At 39.8% G+C, this 23617-nt stretch overlaps 2 protein-coding genes across 3 annotated transcripts; both read right to left on the bottom strand.

Annotated features, from left to right (window-relative positions):
* Window positions 1–1423: 1423 nt before the first annotated feature.
* LOC145997356 (uncharacterized) lies at window positions 1424–9413 on the bottom strand. Of its 2 annotated transcripts, none has more exons than XM_083134316.1 (2): window positions 7113–9413; window positions 1424–1695 (listed from the first exon to the last, which is right to left on the bottom strand). In XM_083134316.1, the coding sequence occupies exons 1-2, from the start codon at window positions 9233–9235 to the stop codon at window positions 1548–1550; spliced, it is 2271 nt and encodes a 756-aa protein (XP_082990442.1). In that variant the 5' UTR covers window positions 9236–9413; the 3' UTR covers window positions 1424–1547. The 2 variants fall into 2 exon arrangements, with proteins under 2 accessions (XP_082990442.1, XP_082990443.1); XM_083134317.1 differs by having other exon boundaries at window positions 1424–1692.
* Window positions 9414–16560: 7147 nt separating this feature from the next.
* On the bottom strand, window positions 16561–18807 carry LOC145996788 (zinc finger MYM-type protein 1-like). The gene has a single exon (XM_083133321.1). The coding sequence runs from the start codon at window positions 18805–18807 to the stop codon at window positions 16561–16563; it is 2247 nt and encodes a 748-aa protein (XP_082989447.1).
* Between the last annotated feature and the right edge of the window lie 4810 nt (window positions 18808–23617).

Genomic DNA, 23617 nt, shown 5'->3' with positions numbered 1-23617 from the left:
ATATTCGCCATTTCCCGACAAAGTCAGGAAATTTTCGGGACGGGAAATGATCGAAATTTCCCTAAGCTCTAAAAATCTCGAATTCTACACGTAATTTTCATATTAAGTACTTGTTTTGCACTTCTGGTACAAAAACTAACTGCTCACCAGATCCCGGTCCCGACTCTTCGGGATTCCGCACACCCCTAATTTTTTCTTTAACGACTTTAACTATAATTTACTGGGAAAAGTTGACTTTCTTTTGTTTAAAACACACGTTTAAAACATGTTTTTTTAAACTCATGTTTAAAACTATGTTTAAAACAAAAAACATGTTTTAAACAAAAAAAAACAGTTTGTTTTGTTCTTTTTTTAAAAAAACAAATTTTGCCAACCCTGCACAAAAGTACCCGGGAGAGAGGTCGGTCTGACGGTCGAACTAGGCAACGCAGCCCGGTTGACGTTGCCACACAGTGCGCGGGAACCAGCGACTTTTGTCCCGCTCTCGCTTTGCTTTTCCCATATGTGGCACCAGCGCAATTCTGCCCAGCCGTCAATTTTTATGGCCGTGCGTTTAGACAAATAAATCGACAGCGGAAATCTGATCCGGGGCTTCTTATAAGGCAATAATAGTAATCGGCGAATAATAATAATAATAATAAAATCGTATTTATTAGAGCGGGCGTGTTTCGGACTCTAGGGCTGTTCTTACAACGTTAACTGATGGACAAAGCAGCAACATTATTCAGTCTAGGTCAAATATTTCCCATGTTTGTGCCACTTTCGATTGAGGAAAATGAATTCTCAAGCTTATTCCTTTCTGTAATCACGGTTAAAAATACAAAAAAGTATAATAACTTCTATGTCACAAAAATTACTAATACTATCACTTTAATCAAGGGTTCTGTGTCCGTTTCCTGTTGGAGTTCCACTTTTACGCCCAGTCCCGACAAATTTTTATCTGACGACAAATTGGACCTAAATCGAACCCTTGTAATTGTCATAATGTAAGTATTATATGCTGTTTTAATATGTCGAGAAATCTGCACATTATATTTTCTGTGTTTATTTTATCCATTAAACACTGGTCCCGGGTTCGATACCCGGTGGAGGCACATAGTGGTTCGGATTTCACTTTAAACTGTAGGTCCAGTTCCGATTAGCCTTACAGTGCATAAAGTGGACTTAAAACACCAAATCAATCAATCAACCAACCATTGAACTGTGTATATACAGTTCATTGATCTTATCCTACGATTACATCTATATTTTGAGCACCTTCCAGTAAAAAAATATTCTATGCGTATAATGATTGCATTACCCTGAATTCTACTTCTGTACTAATCACAGGAACAAAATAGTCATTTAGGGCAATATTTGGGTTTATGATCTTGCACACTGAAATAGCGAGTACCTCTGTAAGTAGAAATGAAAGATACGCAAGTGATTTTTAAATCTAATTTGTACTACCTAGCACACCATTTTACAAGTCAAAATACATTACAAAAATAACACTTTAAAATAAACACATGAATTAACATTTGAAAGCAACAAGAACGCAAAACTGTTCACTTGAAGTGGTGGGTGACGATGAGAATCTTATCTGGAGGCACGTGGGCAAAGGAAGCCACTTTTGCCAGGAGGTGTTTCTCCCTCGTCCCGCTCCTCAGTGCTGCTGGGAACAACAGAGCTGCTTTGTAGTCCTTCAGACTCCTGCTACAAAGGAAAATGGGAGTCTCTGATTGGTTATTGCATTTCTAGATTTCTCTAGATTACTGGAGTTGGAGAAGAGTGGCGTGCCCAAGGGGGGTTGGTGGGGGTTATAACCCCCACTTTGGCCCAGTATTCCTAAAAAAGAACATCAAATGCAGAAAAAATGGCAAAATGAGGGCTGACTAATAAAAAATGTATACCTAACCCCCTCCCTTTGAAAATTCTGGGCACGCCACTGTTGGAGAAGTTCAATAAGAAAAGTATGGTGTTACAAGCAGTGCTAGCAAAAGTTATGCAAAACATATCCCCTGCCTAACCTAACCTGTTAATTGCCACCATGTTAAACGTAGGAGTGTCCCCAGCTATTTCCAAGGCTTTAGGCTCCTCCCTCCCAATTTAACAATTTCGACTTCAAGGGTTGGTTACAAAAAGTGGCGAAGCGCAGTTCTCTGGGGGGCCCCCCTAGTGGTAATATATACGAGGCGCATCCAGAAAGTAAGTTTCCCTATTTTTTAAAAAAAAACAACAACACACTTTCAGGAAACCATTTATTGGCAACAGGTACAGCAAAGGTTCAGCTAGTTTTCAACATAGCAACCACCAGAATTGAGACACTTGTCGTATCGTGGTATCAACTTTTGGATCCCACTGTCGTAGAACTCTGCCGCCTGTAAATGGAACCAGCGTGTGACAGACGTCTTCAGCTCTTCGTCGTTGCCAAAACGCTCACCGGAGGACAGGAATTTCTTGAGGTGCAAGAAAACGTGAAAATCGCTGGGAGCCAGATCAGGACTGTAAGGTGGATGATCAAACAACTTCCAGCCAAATTCCGTCAAAACAGCTGCTGTGCGCCGAGCCGTATGTGGACGAGCATTGTCATGGAGGAGCACAACACCTGCAGTAAGCATGCCACGCCTCTTGTTTTGAATGGCACGTCGCAATTTCCTTAGTGTTTCACAGTAATGGTCAGCGTTCACCGTCTCACCTCTGGGGAGGAAGTCAATGAGCAAAATGCCCTTCCTGTCCCAAAACACGGTGCACATCACTTTCTGTACCGACAGCGTCTGTTTGAATTTCTTCTTGACCGGAGATCCACTATGCAGCCAATGCATTGACTGCTGCTTGGTTTCCGGGGTGAAGTGCGAAATCCACGTCTCATCGCCCGTGACGATCCTGTCGAGGAAATCGTCGCCGTCATCATGGTACCGTTGCAGGAATGTCAGTGCTGCTCCTGAACGTTTCATTTTGTGTTCGGGTGTCAGGTTTTTCGGCACCCACCTGGCACACAATTTTTTGAACAGCAGGCGCTGCGTGACAATCTCATGCAACACGGATCGCGATATCTGCGGAAAAAGGCTACTCAACTCCGTAATCGTGAAGCGACGGTTCTCTACGATGCGCTGCCGCACCAGCTCAACCAGATCATCAGTGATGAGGGACGGACGCCCACTGCGCTCTTCATCATGGGCACTTTGACGACCTTCCGAAAACTGCCGACACCAGCGACGCACCATCTGCTTACTCATAATGTTCGGCCCATAGACCTCACAGAGCTGGCGATGAATGTCAATTGGCGCAATGCTTTGTGCATTCAGGAACTTTATCACCGACCGAACCTCGCATGCGGCGGGAGAAGGAATACGAGCTTCCATTTCGGACCACTGCTGCCTCGCTACTGGCGCCGGGCGGGATCTGTCCGCCTGGCATATGATTGATACGTCTTAGCTCTGCTGCGCATGCGCAATTTACACGGCTCATTACGTTTACTTTCACGGGAAAAAAAATAGGGAAACTTACTTTCTGGATGCGCCTCGTATATTATATGGTGCCCGAGCAGGTCGGACGTATAATACTGTAGTTCGCTAGTCGCTCCTCCCGCCCCCAGTTGTACAAGGAATTAACTTTTAACCCAAATACTCTGTCTTCTCATTTTGTTATAAACATATACGTATATCAGTATAGTACCTTGTTGAAACTAAATCAGGATGGTCTGAATCTCTGATAAATATCTGGAAGAAGAATCTGGGAATATTTCCTCACTTAAACGCAGCGGCACAGCTAGGAATCTTTTTTTGGAAGAGGGGGAAGCTTCCCGCTGTCTATTTTTTTTTATTTAGGGGAATTGTTAAAGGATAGTAAATATTTCTCTTTTGGACTTTCAGGTAAATGCCCCTTCAGCCTCTAAGCCATCTCCTGACTGAGCTAGGGCAAGATTCGACGAAAGAGCCGCCCACATTTCCCTTCTAATACTAATAGTGAAAGAAGAAGTAATATACTCAAGCAAACATATCACTTCAGTTATGGGGGTTGAACCGGACTTCTAGATTGTCGGTGGTGACCTAACATCACAAGGTCAATTGCAATCTGCTACGAAGAAATAGTCGCGGACTCCAGTCTTGAGAGAGAGATAATAAAGCGGCGATGAGACAGTATTCACTGAAAATTTGTCACTCAATGAAATGCCGCTTGGAAGGACTGAACCCTCCCACCCCCCCCCCCACCCCCAAAAAAAACCAAAGGGTGGCACAGACATGGTGCTTGATTTTGGTGTTACTGGAGCTCATTATCATTATTCATAATTTTTACGCTGCCATTTCTTTTCGATAGACCATTGATCGATCATTTCTTAAAATACTTTTTCATGAAACAAGAACAGTGTTGGAATTTGCATAAGCATCCTCCTCCACGTACTGTGTTGTCTTCAAGTTGATCCATGCAATGATCCTTCCTTCTATCCCCAAACTCGAACAAGGAAATCCGAAATTAGGAATTTATACTTCGAACACTGTAGGTCACAAAATCGTAACACATTGGAAAAGAAGAACTGGTTCCACACACACACACACACACACACACAAAATCAATATATGAGAAAAATGAACTTCACAAAATTACACCCAGAAATGGTCACATTTAACTCATACGCTATGTACCCTGTGTGTCAGAGGAGAGGATAATGGCCCTTAGGGCAAATTAATAATTGTCCCTGTACTCCACCTCCTACAGAGTTTTTTGGCCCCTTTGAAGTAAAACGTTACATGTGTAGACAATGTGGAAAATTCATTTCAGCTCTTATTTCAATATGAAAAGGCTTGTTGCCCTTTTGAAGTTACGTTTTAAATATCACGGTAAAAGGGCATGAATTACCAAGTTTGATGTTTATTGTATAACAATAGGGCATAGACTGATTGAGCAACTTAATATTTCTATTGGATTCATAACTACAGGCAATTGACACATTACCCTACTTTTACGACAAACTGCGGGGGCCACCTGAATTGCGGGGGTTGTGGGGGCGGCCGCTACGCCACTGGTTACAAGTAGCTCTACCCCACCAAAAAAACCAAACACTTATAATGAGTTATTTTCCTGTAGTTTACGGTTATTACAAGCATAAGAAAACAGTTTTTCTTTGTGACGTTTCAGGAGAACACACGCTCTTGGGTTGGGACGAACTCAATACGTGCGTAGCGCCGAGCGGCGTGTTATTTGAGTATTATCGTGTGCGTTCTGCTGGGAAATAGTTTAATTTAATAAGCAAATGAAAAATGTCAATATTAATTTGAAAATTAGGTGAAAACATCTGCACTTGTTGCACTTGGCCAGCCGCCACTGGCATCCCATTGTATGTGCAGTGTTAAAAATGCATTTGAAGTGAAACAGAAACTAAAAAATATTGTTGAAAATGAGTATCGTATTGCAAGTTTTGATGTTGAAAATTTATATCCTAGTGTCCCAATAGAAGGTGCCACAGATGCATTACACAGATGGCTTATTGAGATGAAGGTTAACCCAGTAGAATCATGGGAAATGGTTCGATGGTTTACTGTATGTGCAAATTACAATTACTTTCTATTTGATGGCAAAATATATCAGCAAAGTAATGGTCTATCAATGGGAAACCCAGTATCCGGAATCATCTCCAGCATTTTCCTTCATTACATAGAATCTCCAATTGTTAATGCGATAGGTGCGGATATCAAACTCTACATCAGATATGTAGATGATGTGCTAATTATCGCTAAAAATGAGAACACCATCATGGACGTATTTAAATTATTAAATGAATCACATCGTCGCATAAAATTCACTTGCGAACCCATGAATAACAATGTAATTTCTTTCCTTGATCTGCAAATTAAGACAACTGACTCAACAATTCAAACATCAGTCCATAGGAAAAAATTAGCGGGGGAAAAATATATCCATGCCAAATCAGAACATTCGCGTATAACAATGGATAACATATTTTTAAATTTTTTCCTGAGAGCACAAAGACTATGTTCTAATGATGAGGATATCAAAAATGAAGAAGAAAGGCTCTTTAATATAGCAAAAGAAAATGGTTTTCACACTAACAGAATAAACCAAATCAAAAAACAAGTTGCAAGAAAACTAAAGGAAAAGAGAAATACAGACAAAGATGAAAAATCTGTTGAAAAGAAATTTGTGTGCATTCCATTCCACAAGGGATTCTCACATAAAATTGCAAAAATTTTTAGAAGTTTTAATTTCAAAATTGTTTTTAAATCACCAAGAAGTTTGGAATGTACATTTAATGAATTCAAAATGAGAAACTCTCTACCAGATGTGGAAACCACAGGAATATATAATATAGGTTGTTCATGTTCAAAAGATTATGTGGGACAAACAGCAAGGAAAATGGCAATAAGATGGCACGAACACGATTTGGACATTATAAATCTAAACCCAAGAACAGGTTTGTCAACTCATATCATCGAAGAGAAGCATTTGATTAAAAAGAGAAGGGTTTTAAAAAGATTAACGGGAAACACAGAGTTGAATGTCTGAGAAGCTTCGTTCATTGCAGAAGAACACTGGAATAAATTAAATAATGAAAATGGTAACATAGATCCAGTATGGAGTTTTCTTTTTCACAAATGGAGTAAGCCACCATCTCTAAAATTTAATGTAACAGAAAACATCAAGAGACTTTGTGAAAACAATGATGAATTTGAATTGCCTGATGATATTTTGGATTCATAATTTAAATAAAAATAAAACAGACTGTTTTTTTCACAGTTAAGTTGCTATATTACAACAATGTAACATTGACAACATCCATTATATAACAGATTCTTTTTGTTTAAAAATTACTAACCATTGTTATAACTGTATCTTTAGTCAAAATGAAAATAAATGTCTGATGAAAGGAGCGTGTGTTCTCCTGAAACGTCACAAAGAAAAACTGTTTTCTTATGCTTGTAATAACCGTAAACTACAGGAAAATAATTCTATAATGCAAGCAATGCGTACATACAAGAAAAACTTATAATGAGTGTTTTTATTGAAGAAATGTTTTCATATTTGGCAACAGTGAGACAGCTTCAGGGATGCTTTGCAATTAATAAGAGGGAGGAGCCAAAGCAGAAATTACAAATAGTTTCGCCTGAACTTACCATCGAACAATGCTTTCCATTGACATCTTTCTGTGGCTGCACCAAGATGATAGCAGGGGGAGCAGATAGGGAACAACGTGTATGTCAAGGTTCTCCCCCGCGTCGATGCAATTCAACCAGTCCTCCTTTAGAGATCGAAGAAGAAAAGAATCTTCCACGAAGAGGGTCATCTTCTCTATGTTCCAGTGGATGCCTCTACCAGAGTTCGAAATGCCATGTCCAACGTTAGGCTCGCTGCAAGTTGTCACTGGGAACAGCTTCTTGCTTACCTTAGGAGGCAAATCGTCTCCTTTGACCTTGTCGCTCTGCGACGAATGTGTAACGCTGAACGAATCATCGCTTATGCCTGGTCTTAAATACAATGCAGATCCCTTGGCAGAACTTGCGGGCACGAACTCTCCTTCCTCAACCATCGACAGATTATTGCACGTTCTCTCTGTCTTTTGATATCTTGGGTTTCTTACGTTTATTTGAGACGAACAACGATGTAACTTGATGCTACTACCAGTGTCCCTTTCTTCTCTATCATCCACCTGCTTCGTGGGTTTTAATTTCAATTGAACGATTCGTGGATGAGTAAACCCTGGCTCTTCTTCCAGATTACTGGTTCCTGGAATAAACATTTTACTCTGAAATGTACTATTCTCAGGTAGTGTGCTCCTATCTTTCTTCGTGGTATGAACTCTCAATAGTTCGTCCTTAAATTCTGGATTGGAATCTCGAAGATCCTCAAAAATCTGTTCAATGTTTCTAGTAGTTTTCTGTCCTGGTAGAAATGCTTTGGCTTGCTCCTTGGGTTGAAATGAGCATCGACTAGCAAAATCAGAAGTTGAGGCCTCGCTCTTGACCTTGTAACTAACTGAGCTCTCTATCAAGTTTCTTTCACTGCCATTTACATCGAATGTGCTTTGTGCATACGGCTTTTCAGCCTTTTCTATTCTTAGTTCTCTCTTGCACAGAAAGTCGTTGCTTTCCTTCACAAAAGTTCTTGAATTTAGCAACTTTTGGGAGAGTGGACGTAGATTAGCATTAGTGAGTGGAATTACCAAGTGTCTCTTGGGACATTCTTCAGCGAACACGTTTCCGTGCTTGAAACCAGAACTCGAGTTCACAAGCTTTCCTATGCGCCTTTCCTCATTGCATTTGACTCCCTTTTGCACAACCTTTTCTTTGATAATCTCTTTCTGCGTGGTAGCTACGTACGGTAGTAGCCTTCTAACAATCTTTCTTGTGCTTGTTGAAGATTTAGACTCAGCAAGTGGCATGCACTCCTTCTGAGAGCTACTTCCTTTGGTGTAATTCTCACTCTTGCTTTCCATTACACTTTTCCGAGGACTATACTTCTTACCTGCGTGTTCTGTTACTTTAACTTTCAGAAAATTTTCGTTCACTTTCTCTACAGTAACAGAAGTGCAGCCTTCATTTTCATGCGCATTCTCATGTGCTGTTTGCTTCTTGGCGTCTGAAATTAGAAGTGTCTTATTGTTTTCTTTGCTCACATTTGTTCCCGTGTGTTTATAATGTACCTCCAAAGAAATATTCCCCCTGTTCAAATCATGCAATTGTCTAACTTCAAATGAGTTCTGTTGTGGTGGTGACTGTCGCTTTGTCTGATCTGTAACATCTGTGCTTACTTCTCTTTCTAATGTTTTACTCTGGTTATCTGAATGCCCACATTTAGTGATCGATTTCCTTATTGTCTCCACACGTGTAGAATTCACCTCGTCAGGGGAGATATCTACTGTAGTTCTTCCATAGTGAGGACTTGAACATTTTCCATCGGGATGATGTGTTGTTTGCGATCGATATTTACTTGATTCTGCTACTTTCTGAGGAATTTTCCTGAGGCTATTTTCTTCTAATGGTTTGCTGTTGTTATCCTTACATTTGTTGAAGGAATATGTTTGTTCTTTACTGGCTTTGGAAGTACATTGATGTTCTTTCGAGTACGTCGTACAAGACAATTTCGACCTACTCTTTGTTTCATTTGTTGTGGGACCTGGTTTAACCTTACATTTAGATTCCACTTCATTCTTGTCATTCAACCGCTCAAATTTATTTATTAGATCTTTAATTTTTGAGCGAAATATTGGCGTCTCTTCTCGGGAAATTTCAGGATTCATAATGTGAGTAATGTTTGTCGTAAGTACTATGACACCGTTTACGTTAAAGTTTTCTTCATATTACCATATAAAAACACAACCAACATCTTGAAGCTCAGCTTGCGCCTCCCTGATCCTTGTATATTGTTAATGTCAGATATTGGTTTGAAAACTAATCAGAAACACACACATCAAGAAAACTGTGGCTAAATAATAAACAAATAGACTGTTTACTGGAAAATCTTTTCATGTTTCAAATTATGAGCTTAGAAGAAAATGTTTAGAATCATAGACTATTGTAATAATGAGATGTAGGGATATTTTTTTTATTAAATAGACATTAAAATGAAATTAACTTGTATTCCAAAACATATGCATAAATTAGGTGTAAACATTTAGTTAAATTAGTTATTTTCTTAAACTCAACTCAACAAATGTTATTGGACTTACAGCTTTACAGGAGGCTGTTTATGCCCAGCATACTCTTTTCTTAGACTTGATCTCTGCCAAGGTGGAATACATAGAGGTGGGCTCACTAATATTAGAAAAGGTACATTGACGTCGTGTTAAGATATTTGGATCTGGTGAAAATATAATCAGAAGGCACAAACACACAATCGGTTTCAGTGAAAATCGATACAGATATACGGTACTTAGCAACAAAATGAAGAACGTTATCCACAAAGCCAAGTACTAGCCTACCACAGATGGTAGTATATTATGCGAAACTAGGAAACTCAGTTAAGAGTAAGGGTGCTCCATTGTGTTTATTTAACGTTGGGGGCGGAGGGGGGGGGCATCCGGAAGAACGCAAGAGTGTCACGCCTCCCTTTCAAAATGAATGATAGCCTAAAATTACATATTCCGCAATTTCGGTAACAGTATGGGGCTGTTCATTGGCAAACTTTTCCAGTGATAGCACACAGTGGTCCAGGTGCATGGAAAACCTGGTCAAATTCATTTTTTTGGTCTGTGACCTCTGAATGCAGATTTCTTTCATATATTCTATCATTTTAGGGAAAGAAAAATACTGGACAATATTATGATATTTTAATGTCAATTAAGCTCACAATACAGTAAACCACGTATTGTGCGCTGTTTAACGTATTTACAATTAACGTCTGAATCGGTTTCAACATCAGCCAACGACTGGAGGGGACGTTTAAGGAAGTCTAATACGCAGTGGCGTAAATAACACCCCGCAACTCCCGCAGTGTGGGGGCGCAATAAGGATGATACATTAAGAAAGACCGATAGTTCGCAAAAGTTTTCCTTTCGGCGTTAAAATACATTTTCAACAAGACATATAGGTATTTTTATGCCCCTACAACTGCAAACAGAAAATGTTAATCAGTAGAAAAATAGAAAGTGAATTATCAGATTAGAAGAAAACCTTCATTAGCTGAATAGTTCAAATCAGTACGTCACTGAAGGGTAGACAACAGGCAAGAAAATGCGCTGGCAATGCTGACCTTCAAACTTGAAAATAATTTGACATGTAAGCTGAGGGACAAAATCCGGCATTACCACTTCCTTTTCAATACCTTGCTTTTCTACCATTTTTCGCTCGTTGGTTCACTTCCTGTTGGTGTACTGGACGCATTTCTAGCTTCGTTTTACAGCACATAATGCGGTTGGGAGTTTGTAATTTCTTCCAATATTTGCGTGTTCCTTGCAACAATGCCGTGCAGTGTTTCACCGCAATAAAATAACACCACAAATGCGATGTTGGGTTGCCCCATGCAGGCTGCAAAACGGGCTTTTTTGAACGACTGTAGCGCCGAAACGACGCACCAACGATAAAAATGTTACTGAGAAAAGTTGTTTGTTTTGATGTCCTCTATACGTTTCTGTGGGTCGTGGGCGCCATTAAAATGACACCCTGTATAATTTCTTACAGTTTGTTGTAAGATTCAAATTACATGTATTTTCATATTTGTATACACCTAACATAAATGTAAGCGTGTAGGAAGCAAAACTTTTTTAAACGAGCAGGGGCACACAACTGAAAGTTGTGCGGGGAGGGGGGGGGGTTACCCTACGGCTAATTCGTACTTTTGAAGTGCCCTTTTGTGACTGCCGGAGTGAGGAGATGACTGGGTCGGAGGAGCCAAAGCATTACGTCCATATACATATATATTTTTTCGAGAGCTGAAATACTTTACGAAGCCGTTACACATGCACGTGATGGACAATCCACTCGACAACGCCAGATTCAAACTGTAGGCTGCTAGGTGGACGCAGAAAGTTCTCGAATATTTCTCTGATTCGAGCCTGAACACCACTACTGTGTCTTGTCCTCCCATGTTTGCAGCTCTTATAAAAGCCGAAACCCACTAAATTGTTCATATTCAGGCCTCTGAAAACCCTTCCGTTCCCAACACATCTAATGTTTCGTCTCCCAATATGATCAAATGCTTACTTATTTATTTCTAGTGACGTGCTCAAGGGAGGATTGGTGGGTCATAACCCCATTTGATCCAGTATTCCGTAAAAAAGGAACGTCAAAGACAGGAAAAGATGGCAAAATGAGGACTGACTACCAAAAATAGTATTCGTAACCCGTCTCCCTACCGATAATCCTGGACACGCCATTCTTTATCTCGGACATAACTCACCAGAAGTTTTTATCATTTCGTATTCCAGACTTAGGTAAAATGCGTTCTTCCTGCAGATTTGGATATTATCCTTTAGCGTGCTTTCGCCTGCTTTCGCACCTAACCTTAACAAAGCCCTAATTTTCCATCCTTGTGACTTGGATCTTCAGACCGAAGGGATACGCGATACATGACGTATGGAATGCGCCAATCAACAAAAACGTTTCACACCGTAGCGACACAAAAGGCCTCTCAAACCAACGTTCGACTTGTGAAATCTCCCTTAGTAGGCCACTGTTATAGTCACCTCGAAGCGGCAGCTCGTGTTGACCACGGAAGAAAAATGTCTCCTCAACCGGTGGGAATGCCCCTCAGTTTTCTTCTTTCTCCTTTATTTTCTGTGCTTGTTAATAAAACAGGTAACATCTTACAATTTGACATACACAGAACATGTACTATGTAGCCTATACATTTTAGCGCAAACTCAGTCGAAGTCAAGGGTGACTCGGTGGCTCAGTTGGTAGAGCAATGGCATGGTACGCCAGAGCCCTGATTCGGGTCCTCGTAGAGCCTGCAATTTCCGTTAAAATAACTACATATGCAACATTTTCTTGCTTTCTCTTCTCGACATTCATAAAATTTTCGGCTGTCCCTTCATGGTAGTTAAGTACACTGGTGTCCAAAATTAAGGTGACAAAGGGGAAAAGTGGAAAAAGTCGCAAATACGTGCATGAAAATAGACAACACTTTCGGGAAATATGCAACACGTCGCAACACTTCTATCGAAACACTCCAGGGAAGGATAGTGCGTGACGTCATTGCACAATTGTGGACAGGAAACAGCTGCGCCACAGGTGAGCGATTTGCAGATGGCAGAAACCTCGTCAGTAGACAGCTGTAGGTGGGCGAACGAGCATGATGGCTCATCACCAACGTCTGGACGATGCAATGCGATGGCGAGCAATCGGTCGAATGGAAGCAGGGCAGTCACAGGCCGACGTGGCAGGGTGGTTGAATGTGTCACGCCAAGTGGTCTCCAGAATGTGGAACCAGTTCCAGAGGACAGGAACCATAACAAGACGACCAGGGCAAGGGAGGCCACGACGGACAACACCAGCCGATGACCGTTATTTGACAATTACGGCCCGTCGCTATAGAAACGGCACTGCAACTCAGCTCTCCCAGGACCTGTATGCTGCGACTGGAGCCTCAATGTCGCGTTAAACTGTGTGCAGACGACTCAATGCGGCAAGACTCTTTGCAAGACGACCAGTGGTGTGCACCCCCCTCACCCCCTATCACCGACGCGAGCGATACATGTGGTGTCGCGAACACGGACAATGGACCCAAGAACAGTGGTCATCTGTGCTCTTCACAGATGAATCGCGCTTCAGTCTCCACAGTGACAAGCGGCGAATGTGTGTATGGCGAGAGACTTTGACGCGATTTCATCGATCTCGCATCCACGAGGTTGACCAATACCGCGGTGGTGGCATCATGGTCTGGGGAGGGATAATGAGTGGTGAACGTACGCCCCATGTATGTGCTAAACCGCGGCACACTCACTGCCCAGAGGTACAGGGATGACATTCTGGAACCAAAAGTGCGACTTTTCCGAGGGGCTGTTGGCCCAGAATTCTTGTTCATGGACGATAATGCCCATCCACATCGTGCTCAACTTGTGGATGAGTTCCTGGAAGGTGAGGATATTCGACGGATTCCATGGCCCGCACGTTCACCCGACCTAAATCCGATCGAACATGTGTGGGATGCATTGGGGAGGCGGCTTGTAGCACGTCCTATCCCTTCACAAACCTCAACGAGCTTCGATGTGGTCTCTTGGAAGAATGGGATGCCTTGCCCCAGGAACTTATTGACACCCTCATGAACAGAATGGGAAACCGTTGTGCGGCATGTATTGCTGTTCGTGGTGACCATATTCCTTATTAAGGGGCAGTGCCTGGTCACCAGAATGCCTAGGATGGAATTAAATCTTTGTATTCCTTTGTATGCGTTTTGTACCCAATCCAGTAATACAGGTTTTTTCCTTAAATGCTCCTTCTTTTCTGTTCATTTGGTGCATCCTCTCTCTTCTTTATTGTTTTCTGTCTCCTCTATCACCCACAACCCCGTTCTATACATCATTTTGTTGTTCTCTTGCATTTTTCATTTGTCACCTTAATTTTGGACACGAGTGTATTTGTGTGTGTGCGAACCCAGTAGGTTTAAACAAAATTATTTATTTTATGCCATGAAATTCACGGACTGCATACATGAAATTTTGTTCGGGCACAACTAAATCATCACTCAAAACTTTGATTTCAGTTGATCTGTGAAGCTTATTTCTCTTTTAATAAACCGCTGAAATATTCACTTTAGAGAGAGAGACCTTCGACCTGAACTAGCTGCACTACACTGAGGCTCCGGAAGTTCCCTGTCGTCAATGTCTTCAGCTTTGGACCCAAACTAGTAGACTTCGTTACTTTACGATATTCAGTCCTTTTTATTTTCGAATCACTAGATCTTACAAAGCAAGCAATGGACACACATATTACTAATCGACTGTATGAATTGTCATACTCTGAAAATTCTGAAGTCTCATTAACCGATTCTGTTGTACAGATCAACCGGTAAATTGAAGCCGCGTATTAATATCCTCATTATATTCTAGAACGTTCCGCAGATAAAACGATTCGTTAATGTTGCCAGTAGTTCGACTCGTTCTCTTATTCAAGAACGTTCCCTCTCGCACCTTCCAGAGATTAAAAATTACAACGAATCGTCTTACTTGTGGCGCTACCTTTGTTGTGCAGATTCCAAAATGTTTGCTGCGACAACACCGAAAGTGCAAGAAAAGTTTACGTGCAATAATTTCAACAACAGGGTTATATAGAACATTCTTATCGTTACAGTATTCAAGAAGACAAAAACATAATTTCATGTAGTGTAAACTGAAAATTTCCTGTTTGTGTGTGTGTGGGAGGGGGAACTCAAGCACACTTATCCCCACCTTGGATACATGCTACTGACAATAACAGGGTTATAGAACATTCTCCGTCTTGTCTTTATAATTACTATGTATCTCCTTAAATTATCGTCACATTTTTCAAGAAGACAAAAACATAATTTTATGCAGTGTAAACTGAAAAATTTCCTGAAGGGGCGGTTCGAGCCCCCCTGATATTCACCTTGGATACATGCTATTAACAATAATAAGGTTATAGAACATTCTCAGTCTTGCCTCTATAATTATTACTCTCAAATTATCATCATATTATTCAAGCACCAATAACCTAAGTTTATCTAACATAATCTGAAAAATTTCCTGAAGGGGGCTCGAGCCCCCTGATCCCCATCTCGGATACGTGCTATTAACAATAACAAGGTTATAGAACATTCTCCGCCTTGCCTCGATAATTATTTATCTCCTTAAATTTTCGTCACATTATTCAAGAAGCCAATAGCCTAATTTTATCTAGTGTAAACTGAAAAAATTCCTGGGGGAGGGGGCTCGATCCCTTTGATTCTGAACTTGCATACGTGCTATTATCAATAATAGGGTTACAGAACATTCTCAGTCTTTCCTCGATAATTATTTCTCTCCTTAAATTATCCTCATTTTATTTTATTTCACACCAAAAGGAACCAAAAACCTTATTTTATCTAGTGTTAATTGAAAACTTTCGGGGGGGCTCGAGCCTCCTAAGCCCCCCCTTTGGATACGTGCCTGACTGCATACTTCTGGAGCCTGCCTCTCTACACAACAAACATATTCATTTATGCAAGAACAAAATTGGAATTTTACAAATTTGAAAAATCGTCGATGTTATTTTCGTAGCTTTCATAAGTTCACATTTAAATATTTCATAGTTGGAGGCAGGCCCGTAGCCAGGATTTGTTACTAGGGGGGCAAAATTAATCAATGAGGGGGCAAATTTTTAATACATGGTGTCGCTCTTAGTTACAGTAGTGTTCAAGGAAAGTCCACACTTATCTTAAAATATATCACACACTAATGCATAAATAAAATAATACTGAGTCAAATGTATAGACAATTTTCACCATTAACAATAATTATTATTTTTCAGAGATGATACTTTTTTTTTATTTCAATGCAAGCTGCCAGTCGCATTCAGTAACGGCTCGTGGATGAAATTATTATGTGCATGGATATTATAACATGCAATGACTTATTTCATATTAACAATATTTTAACAAATGAACTGAAACATAGCAAGAACAAAATTTAGAGAAGCTACAGTACTCACCCATTCTTGAAAAATAGAATTCCTATGCTCCTGCTTCCTGAATTCCTGAACTATCACACTTGACACTAATCACATTCTCACATTGTTTCCTAATTAACCCAATAAGTTCTCTATGCACCATGCATCAATGTATCCAAAAAGTAGACATATGAAGGAAACAAAAATTGAGCATCTCAACAGCAACACTTTCGACTTTAATTATACACTTGTCTATTGAAATTTCCTTTACAAGCAACTCCATCAACATCAACAGTCTGTTGTGTTTTGTCACTGTTTCACATTTTCTTGGGGGAAAAAATGTTCAGCTCTTCATGTAATAAATTTGCATTTAACTCGTGCAACATGTTCATCACTTTAATATTAATTCATTCTGCACCAAACACATCCAACGAATATAGTATTATTTTCAACACAAATACAAACAATAGTTTCTTGTGTTCCTTATTACATCATGCCTTAGTTTGTTCTCCAGAATACATAATCAAAACAGCTGCAACCTTCTTGTTCTATTTTTGTTAAAGCAGTGTAAAAATTTGTCCAGGTCAAGGTTTTCAGTTCTCTTCTTTTCGAAGGCGAGAAAGGTGAGTTTTGATTGTCGGGTAGTAGACATTGACCTCCTTCTTGGGCTATCTATATGGGTTAAAACAGAAAATGTAGATTCACACATTGCTGTACTACAAGGAAATGTTCTCACTGTTGCTAGCAACTTGTATGTGTCCTCAAAAGCTGTTCTCTGCTTGTAAACTTCCTGAAATATGCACGGATCATCAAATTTTTGCAAGTAGTTCTTCACAACTTTTACCTCTTCTTTGGAAGGTACACACACACCCAATTCTCGAAGATATTTTAAATTATCATAATCAAGGTTCTCCGCTGCCTCAAGTCCTGTTAACAGTTTTTCATTGCTGGAAAATCTGCGAGCAAGTTCACATACAATAACATCAATCACCGAATAAAATATTCTCTTTAAATTTTCTGAAGAGAAACTTGATCCTATTTTTTCAGTGATGACAAAATCTGAAAATGACGTATTTGCTTTTCGTCTCTTGCATGGAAGCAGAGATGAGAAACTTTCGGCAGTACCATCATGAGCATTCTCATATTTCCTATTTTCTACCTTTATTAGAGTTCTAGATTCTTCTAGAAGCACTTCTAGTGTCTCTTCATTACGTTTGTCAGATATGAAATCAGTAGTTGCCTTGATAATATTAGAACTATCTACTAAACTTGTAGTGCGTGATTGAAGACTTTTATTTGCAGGTTCAAGGGATTCAAGTACCATTTTCATAAGGACTAATATAAATCTGAACTCAAACTTCTTCAGGACATTCAAAAGACCTACACTTTGAACAATGTCTTCTCCATCAAACTGTGTTCGCTGGGATTTTACTTCTTCAAGCGCAGCTAGAATAAGGTCAAAGTTATTGTAAATTATTCTGATCATTTGCAAGTGTCCAGACCACCTCTGAGGCAATAATCGCACCAACTGCTGTCCATTGTATAATCTGTTCACCTTATGACATTTCAGGAAACAACAAAGTGTACCACACTGCTGAAAAAAATGTTGAACACTGTCCTCAAAGTCTGTAGCTTTCATTACAACAAGGTGAAGACGGTGATTGGCACAATGTATGTAAGGAATATTTCGCCCTGCACTTTTCTTTATTAATGCTTGAACTCCGCCTTCACGGCCACTCATAACCGATGCTCCGTCATAGCATTGACTTAACACATTTTGAGTTGAGAGTTCAGAGTCTTCCAGTTCTTTCAGAGTTAAGTCTGCAAACGTTTGTGCATCCAATTTTTCAGAAGACTTCATGCAAAGAAGAGATTCATTTGGCTTGCCATCCTTGACGTAACGAATTCCAATAGCTATCTGCTCACGGTGGTTTTTGTCTTTTGTTCCATCCTCAAGCAGGCTAAACCATGGTACATCAGCTGAAAGAACATCACTTACAATATCTTGTTTAACCATTTCAGCCATAATTCTTATAACTTCATTTTGAATTTCTGGGGATGTATATGTTGCATTTCCTGGCATAATTTTACTAGCTTCTTTGAGCTTTTCATCTTTTTTCAAAAACAAACTAAATAAGTTCATAAATAAACTGCGTTCTTCACTTTCCTCCAAGCTGTAATCGCCTCGTAATGGTAATTCATTTACCACTAGAAACTGAATAACCTCTGCAATGGATTTTACGTAGTATCTTCTTTGTTCTAACACACTGTCTTTTAAAAGTATCGAGACAGAGCAACCTTTAGATTCCCTGTTCCTTTTTTCTTGCCACTTCTGCATTGCTTCAAGATGGGAATCTGAAGTGGAATGCTTTGGAAAACCTTTCTCTTTGCTAAGAGCATTTTTCCAGTTCGTAAATCCTCTAACTGTAAAAACATTCTCTTTTGAACCGCATGAGTTAAACTGCCTACATGCATAGCAAAATGCAGCATCCCTGGAAGGTGAAAATTCTAGCCATTTATACTGCTTGAACCAGTCCTCTCCAAATCCTCTTCCATCTTTTCTCGGATAGACTTTTAACTTTACTTGTTTTATATCTTCACCTAATGTTGAAATATCACTGGGTACTGACGTGTTATTGTTGTGTGTCGAAAATACTTTCACCTCAGCAAGGAGATGCTCGTTTTCAGATGATGGCGAGGCTGGGGAAAAATCATTAGACACTGTACCTGAGTTTGTGAACTTCTTGCTCCTCACTATGAATTTATCCATCTTTCTCTGAAAAATCAGTCCATTAACACACAGTTGAACTTAATTGGCACTCACATCGATACTCAATGAAACTGTCATCATGGAGAATTCATGTCATTTATGTAGAACAGTTTGCTCTTGTCCAGAAGTACAGGGAGGTTATTTCAGTCGTTCACCGCCAGCGTGGCGGCCGGTCGGCGGACTCTTCATGCAACAGGTCCCGGCAAATTGCGTTCAGGAAGTCCGTAACAGAAACCGCTTGTTTTGTAATGTTTCCACTTTTCACAATTACAGTTACAATTACAATTGAAATAAGCACGTACCTTGTCGCAAGGATGCTGGAAAAGGTGTCCTCCCACATACAAATATTTCTGGCACTTTATTTCTGACATATAATCTTAGATTAGACATCGCTACTTTATCGTCAGTTGACAGAAATGGAAGACAGCATCCCGGCGCATAAAGCAAACCGAAAGCGTAAAATGATATTTAAAAGTAATAATAATGATGATCACTAACCTCCTGTGTTATAAGAGATGTTGAAAATGACTTCCTTCAACAGCAATACAACACGTTTCTTAGGTTCAAGAGATCCTGTCTCTCGTAATTCCCTGACCACTTTTCTGCAAGAATTCGTTTTCACGTAATTATCGTACATAAAAACTCTCTGTTCAAGACTATGTTTGTTTAACGGCATAAGTAATGAATGAATAACAATTAACACACAATAAAGCACTGGCCATGAGTAGCACAGTACAATAACACAGTATAAACAACACGCGTACTGATAAACGCAAACAGAAGTGAACATGAACGTACACTGACTACGTCTGGTAGCCGGCAGTGTTGCTAACCATTTTTCGGCAATGTCCCTACAGACGTAGTCAACATGTCCCTACAACTGACCAAATGTCCCTACGCCAAGTAAAGTGACTAAAAAAAACAACACCTCATGAGCATCCAAAACAGAAGATAAAATATACACATTTACTTACCAAATCTTTCTGCTCGGTGCTTCCACAATTAATGAAGGAGCGAATTTACAATACATGACCCCTCCCCGATTTTTGTAATATTTTGCATACTCACTAATTGAGGCCTCCTAATCACGAATTTCAAGTTAAGATTTGGGGGGTCACGTGTAGAAATTGCAAAATAAGTGACATTGAGTGGTCCGCGATCGGCACGATTGCTTATTATTTACCGGAAGATTTTGTGTTTCCAATACTTAAAAAACGAAATATACATTCCTGATATTACTACGACTCCAAATTTTAACTATGTTTGCCTAACCTAACCTAACCGTACCTGAATGGTTCGTGGGGCTATCCGTCAATGGTTTGTTGGGCTACCCGTGCATGTTTTTTTCGAGCCCAAATTTTAACTATGTTTGCCTAACCTAACTTAACCTAAACTTACCGAGAATGGTCAGTGGGGCTATTCCTGAATGGTTTTGCGGTAATTGTGATTACGAACCGATGAAAAATATTATTTTCGTAGCACTTTAACGGGAAACGTTCATCATCGAAGACGCTATTTTCGTATCCTGCAATTTTATGATTGATGTACTGTTGCCAAATTTACCTGTAATCAAATCAGTTCTTCTACATCGTGATTGTCGCTGTCACATGTAAGCACGTTCTTTGGGCAATATACTGAAATCCATAAGTTTATTAATTAGCCCACAGCCATCCTCCTGCACACTCCACCTAACAATCTGTACAACATTAACAACTTTTTTACTGTTCTCTTCCGCCATTCTTACACGATCCATGCTCTCCAAGTATGAAATCAACAGTGTGGCAACGCTGTAGACAGCGTAACTAATTGTAATTTGTTCATATCAACAAATATGGCTACCATACTTGTATACGGAGAATCATTGCAAGAATTGAAAAGCTTATTTTACAACTTCTACACGTTAATGAACATTTTCCCCCCTCACCCCAACATGTTAATTTGAGATAAATCATCACGAATAATTATTTCGTGAGTATAAGACGTAGCATAGAAATTACAGAAGGGTCCGGTATTGTAAATTCTTGCCTTAATGAATAATAGGGTTGTGCGGGACAGAATTTTTTGGGTCGGGACGGGATCGGGACGGTAATTTTTTTAAATCCCGACATTCGGGACTGAAAAATTTGCAATTTCCCGACCAAGTCGGAAAATTTTCGGGACGGGAAATGTTCGAAATTTCCCGAAGCACTGGAAATCTCGAATTTTACAAGTTATTTTCACTTTAAGTGATTGTTTTTGCATTTCTAGAATAAAAACTTACAACTTTCGATAAGTTCCAGAAACTTACAAGGCAGAAAACGTCGAGAATTAACGACTTTTTAAAGTAAAGAATCCAGCACACCCCTAATGAATAATGTTGAGTCGTTTACTGTTGATTATGTTATTTGAAGTCATACATGCTGCTGCTGTGAAGAGATAGATGTTGGTTGGTGATGCTGTATTTCCTGCATTCTTTAACAATTTTGGTCCCATTTTATTTCCCTTTTTTGTTTTTGTATCACTTAACATTGAAAATATTCTTTCCGTTTCCGCGTTAGAATGCGGCAATGTTAGCACTATTTTCGCGAGAGTGGAAATGTTTTCAAAAAGGAACTTGCCTTGAAAGTTTTTGGTAACCGATAACATGTTCCAAAATTCTGATGGAGATCTGTTAGTTAGTTCTTTTTTCTCCTCCTCGCTAAAGTATCCAGATAAACAAATTCATAAAATGTAATTTACCAAGATTGAAAAAAGTACCTACGTTTTCCCTCATTTGGCAAAATCTGTCCCTACGTTCCTACGTGGGCGAAATTTAGTGAAAAGTCCCTATGCGTAGGGACATGTCCCTACGGTTGGCATCACTGCCGACACGTGCAGTATGAAGCTCCCTCTCGCGGCTGACAACTCACCCAACCTCCGATAAGCTGCCGGCGCTGTCGCGACAACTGAGGATAAAGTAGCGATGACTAATCTAAGATTAGATGTCAGAAATAATGTGCCAGAAATATTTGTAATTGCGAGGACACCTTTTCCAGCATCCTTGCGACAAGGTACGTGCTTATTTCAATTGTAATTGTAACTGTAATTGTGAAAAGTGGAAACATTAGAAAACAAGCGGTTTCTGTTACGGACATCCTGTAATGCAATTTGCCGGGACCTGTTGCATGAAGAGTCCGCTGAACGGCCGCCACGCTGGCGGTGAACGACTGAAATAACCTCCCTGTAGTTGGTGGATGAAGCTGCAGCTCATGGATGCAGAAAGTCAGCAGTGAAAACCTCTTTTAGATGGCAACCAAAATTAATTGTCCTGCAAATACCATTTTTTTTTAAAGTTCAAACAGGCAGTTTTATAACATTACACAGAATGTTCGACAAACCATACCCAAAGATGTAAAAATAAAAGAACAAAGATCATGCTGCACTTATTGCCATTCAGAAGATATAGTTGTCTATTCACAAGTTCGACAATTAACAAACTGTGTTTAATCACGTTTCAATTTATCTTATTTAAACTATAGCGTTATAAATAGAACTACAAATAAAATCCTTCGTTTTGTATTGATTGTACGCGTATGTAGTGATAGCTTCTCAATGGACAAATGGTAGGCATAGTATGTTCTTGCCAGTCTCTTAGACTTTCCATTCAGCTTATTATTATTCTCATTGTCTATGTTAAAGTTGAATACTACATAGATTAAAATAAAACTTTGTAGAAATGTATTTCTAGTTTGTGTATTTTAATGCCCATTTCTCTTGTTTTGAATGCATTTTGCAATCTACAAAATGAGGGGTGAAGTGTACCAAACTACTCTGTAGAATTTCCAGAAAAAAATAAACATATTTTAAGATAATATCAGAACTGAAATTATGAAATCTAATATTTTAAGAGCCGGAATCTATCTACTTAATCTACCCCAGAGGTATTCATTTCAAATAAACCTCTCTCATCTTTGCGACTTAACCTCACCCTCGTGACTTGCCCAAGCCATCGCCTTCCCTCATCCTTACAAAGCCGGCCCCCGTGGCGGAGTGGTTATCACATCACGCTACGACATCAGGGGTCCCGGGTTCGAGTCCCGGCCTGGGCATGGTTGTTTGTGAGTGTCCATTCATCAATTTCGTCATATCATCACTCATCCGCATCTTCGCAAATTAGCCAAAAGTGGCACAAAATGCGAAGTAAAATAAAGCAAATAAAAAATCATCCTCACAAGTCTTCCGGAGGTTGAGGTGTGTAGATTTTTTTGCCAGTTTTGGTCAATCGCGCCGAAGAGGATGATTCGTGATTAGTTTTAATCGATGAAGGGACACACATAAAGAACACATGAGTTCAGCTTTGTGCAAATTTGTGCACAGAAACGCTACTGTGAGACTGAAACTACAGTTTAACACCGGATTTGAACCAATCTGCCTCCACTAGGTATCGAATCCGGGACAATTTGATTAAAGAACACTCATACCCAGGCCGAGATTCGAATCGAGGAACTTCGGTGTCCGGTGGCAAGATTGAAATTGGACCACTAAAAGAACTGGATTATCAAGCCGGATGAGTGCCTCCATTCACCTCCTGAACTATGCATTATAGTGAGAGAAAGGGGGGAGGGGATGAGAAAGAGAGAAGAATGGAGAGAGCTATTTAAAAAAAAATAATAAAGTCTTGTACAATAAATGTTCTGAATTACAAGTTTAATTCCTTACACTCCCAAAATGTATTTGATACAGTTTTGAAAACAACCGTGTGCAGGACCAGCGCCCTCCGTACTTTTCACCCTCCCCCACAATTTTATACCCTGGTGTCTCTACTTTCCACCTTTATCCAATGAGAAACATG

The sequence above is a fragment of the Lepisma saccharinum genome, chromosome 13, assembly GCF_977018435.1.
Source record: "Lepisma saccharinum chromosome 13, izLepSacc3.1, whole genome shotgun sequence".
Taxonomy (NCBI): Eukaryota; Metazoa; Arthropoda; class Insecta; order Zygentoma; family Lepismatidae; genus Lepisma; species Lepisma saccharinum.
This window is presented reverse-complemented; position numbering and strand designations above follow the sequence as displayed.

What these genes read in the sequence shown, in the direction of transcription:
- LOC145997356 (XM_083134316.1), bottom strand. Translation starts at nt 9,235, where the DNA reads ATGAATCCTGAAATTTCCCGAGAAGAGACGCCAATATTTCGCTCAAAA. An exon ending in ATGGAAAGCATTGTTCGATG is followed by an intron (nt 1,696 to 7,112) that starts GTAAGTTCAGGC and finishes TTTCCTTTGTAG; the next exon opens with CAGGAGTCTGAAGGACTACA.
- LOC145996788 (XM_083133321.1), bottom strand. Translation starts at nt 18,807, where the DNA reads ATGGATAAATTCATAGTGAGGAGCAAGAAGTTCACAAACTCAGGTACA.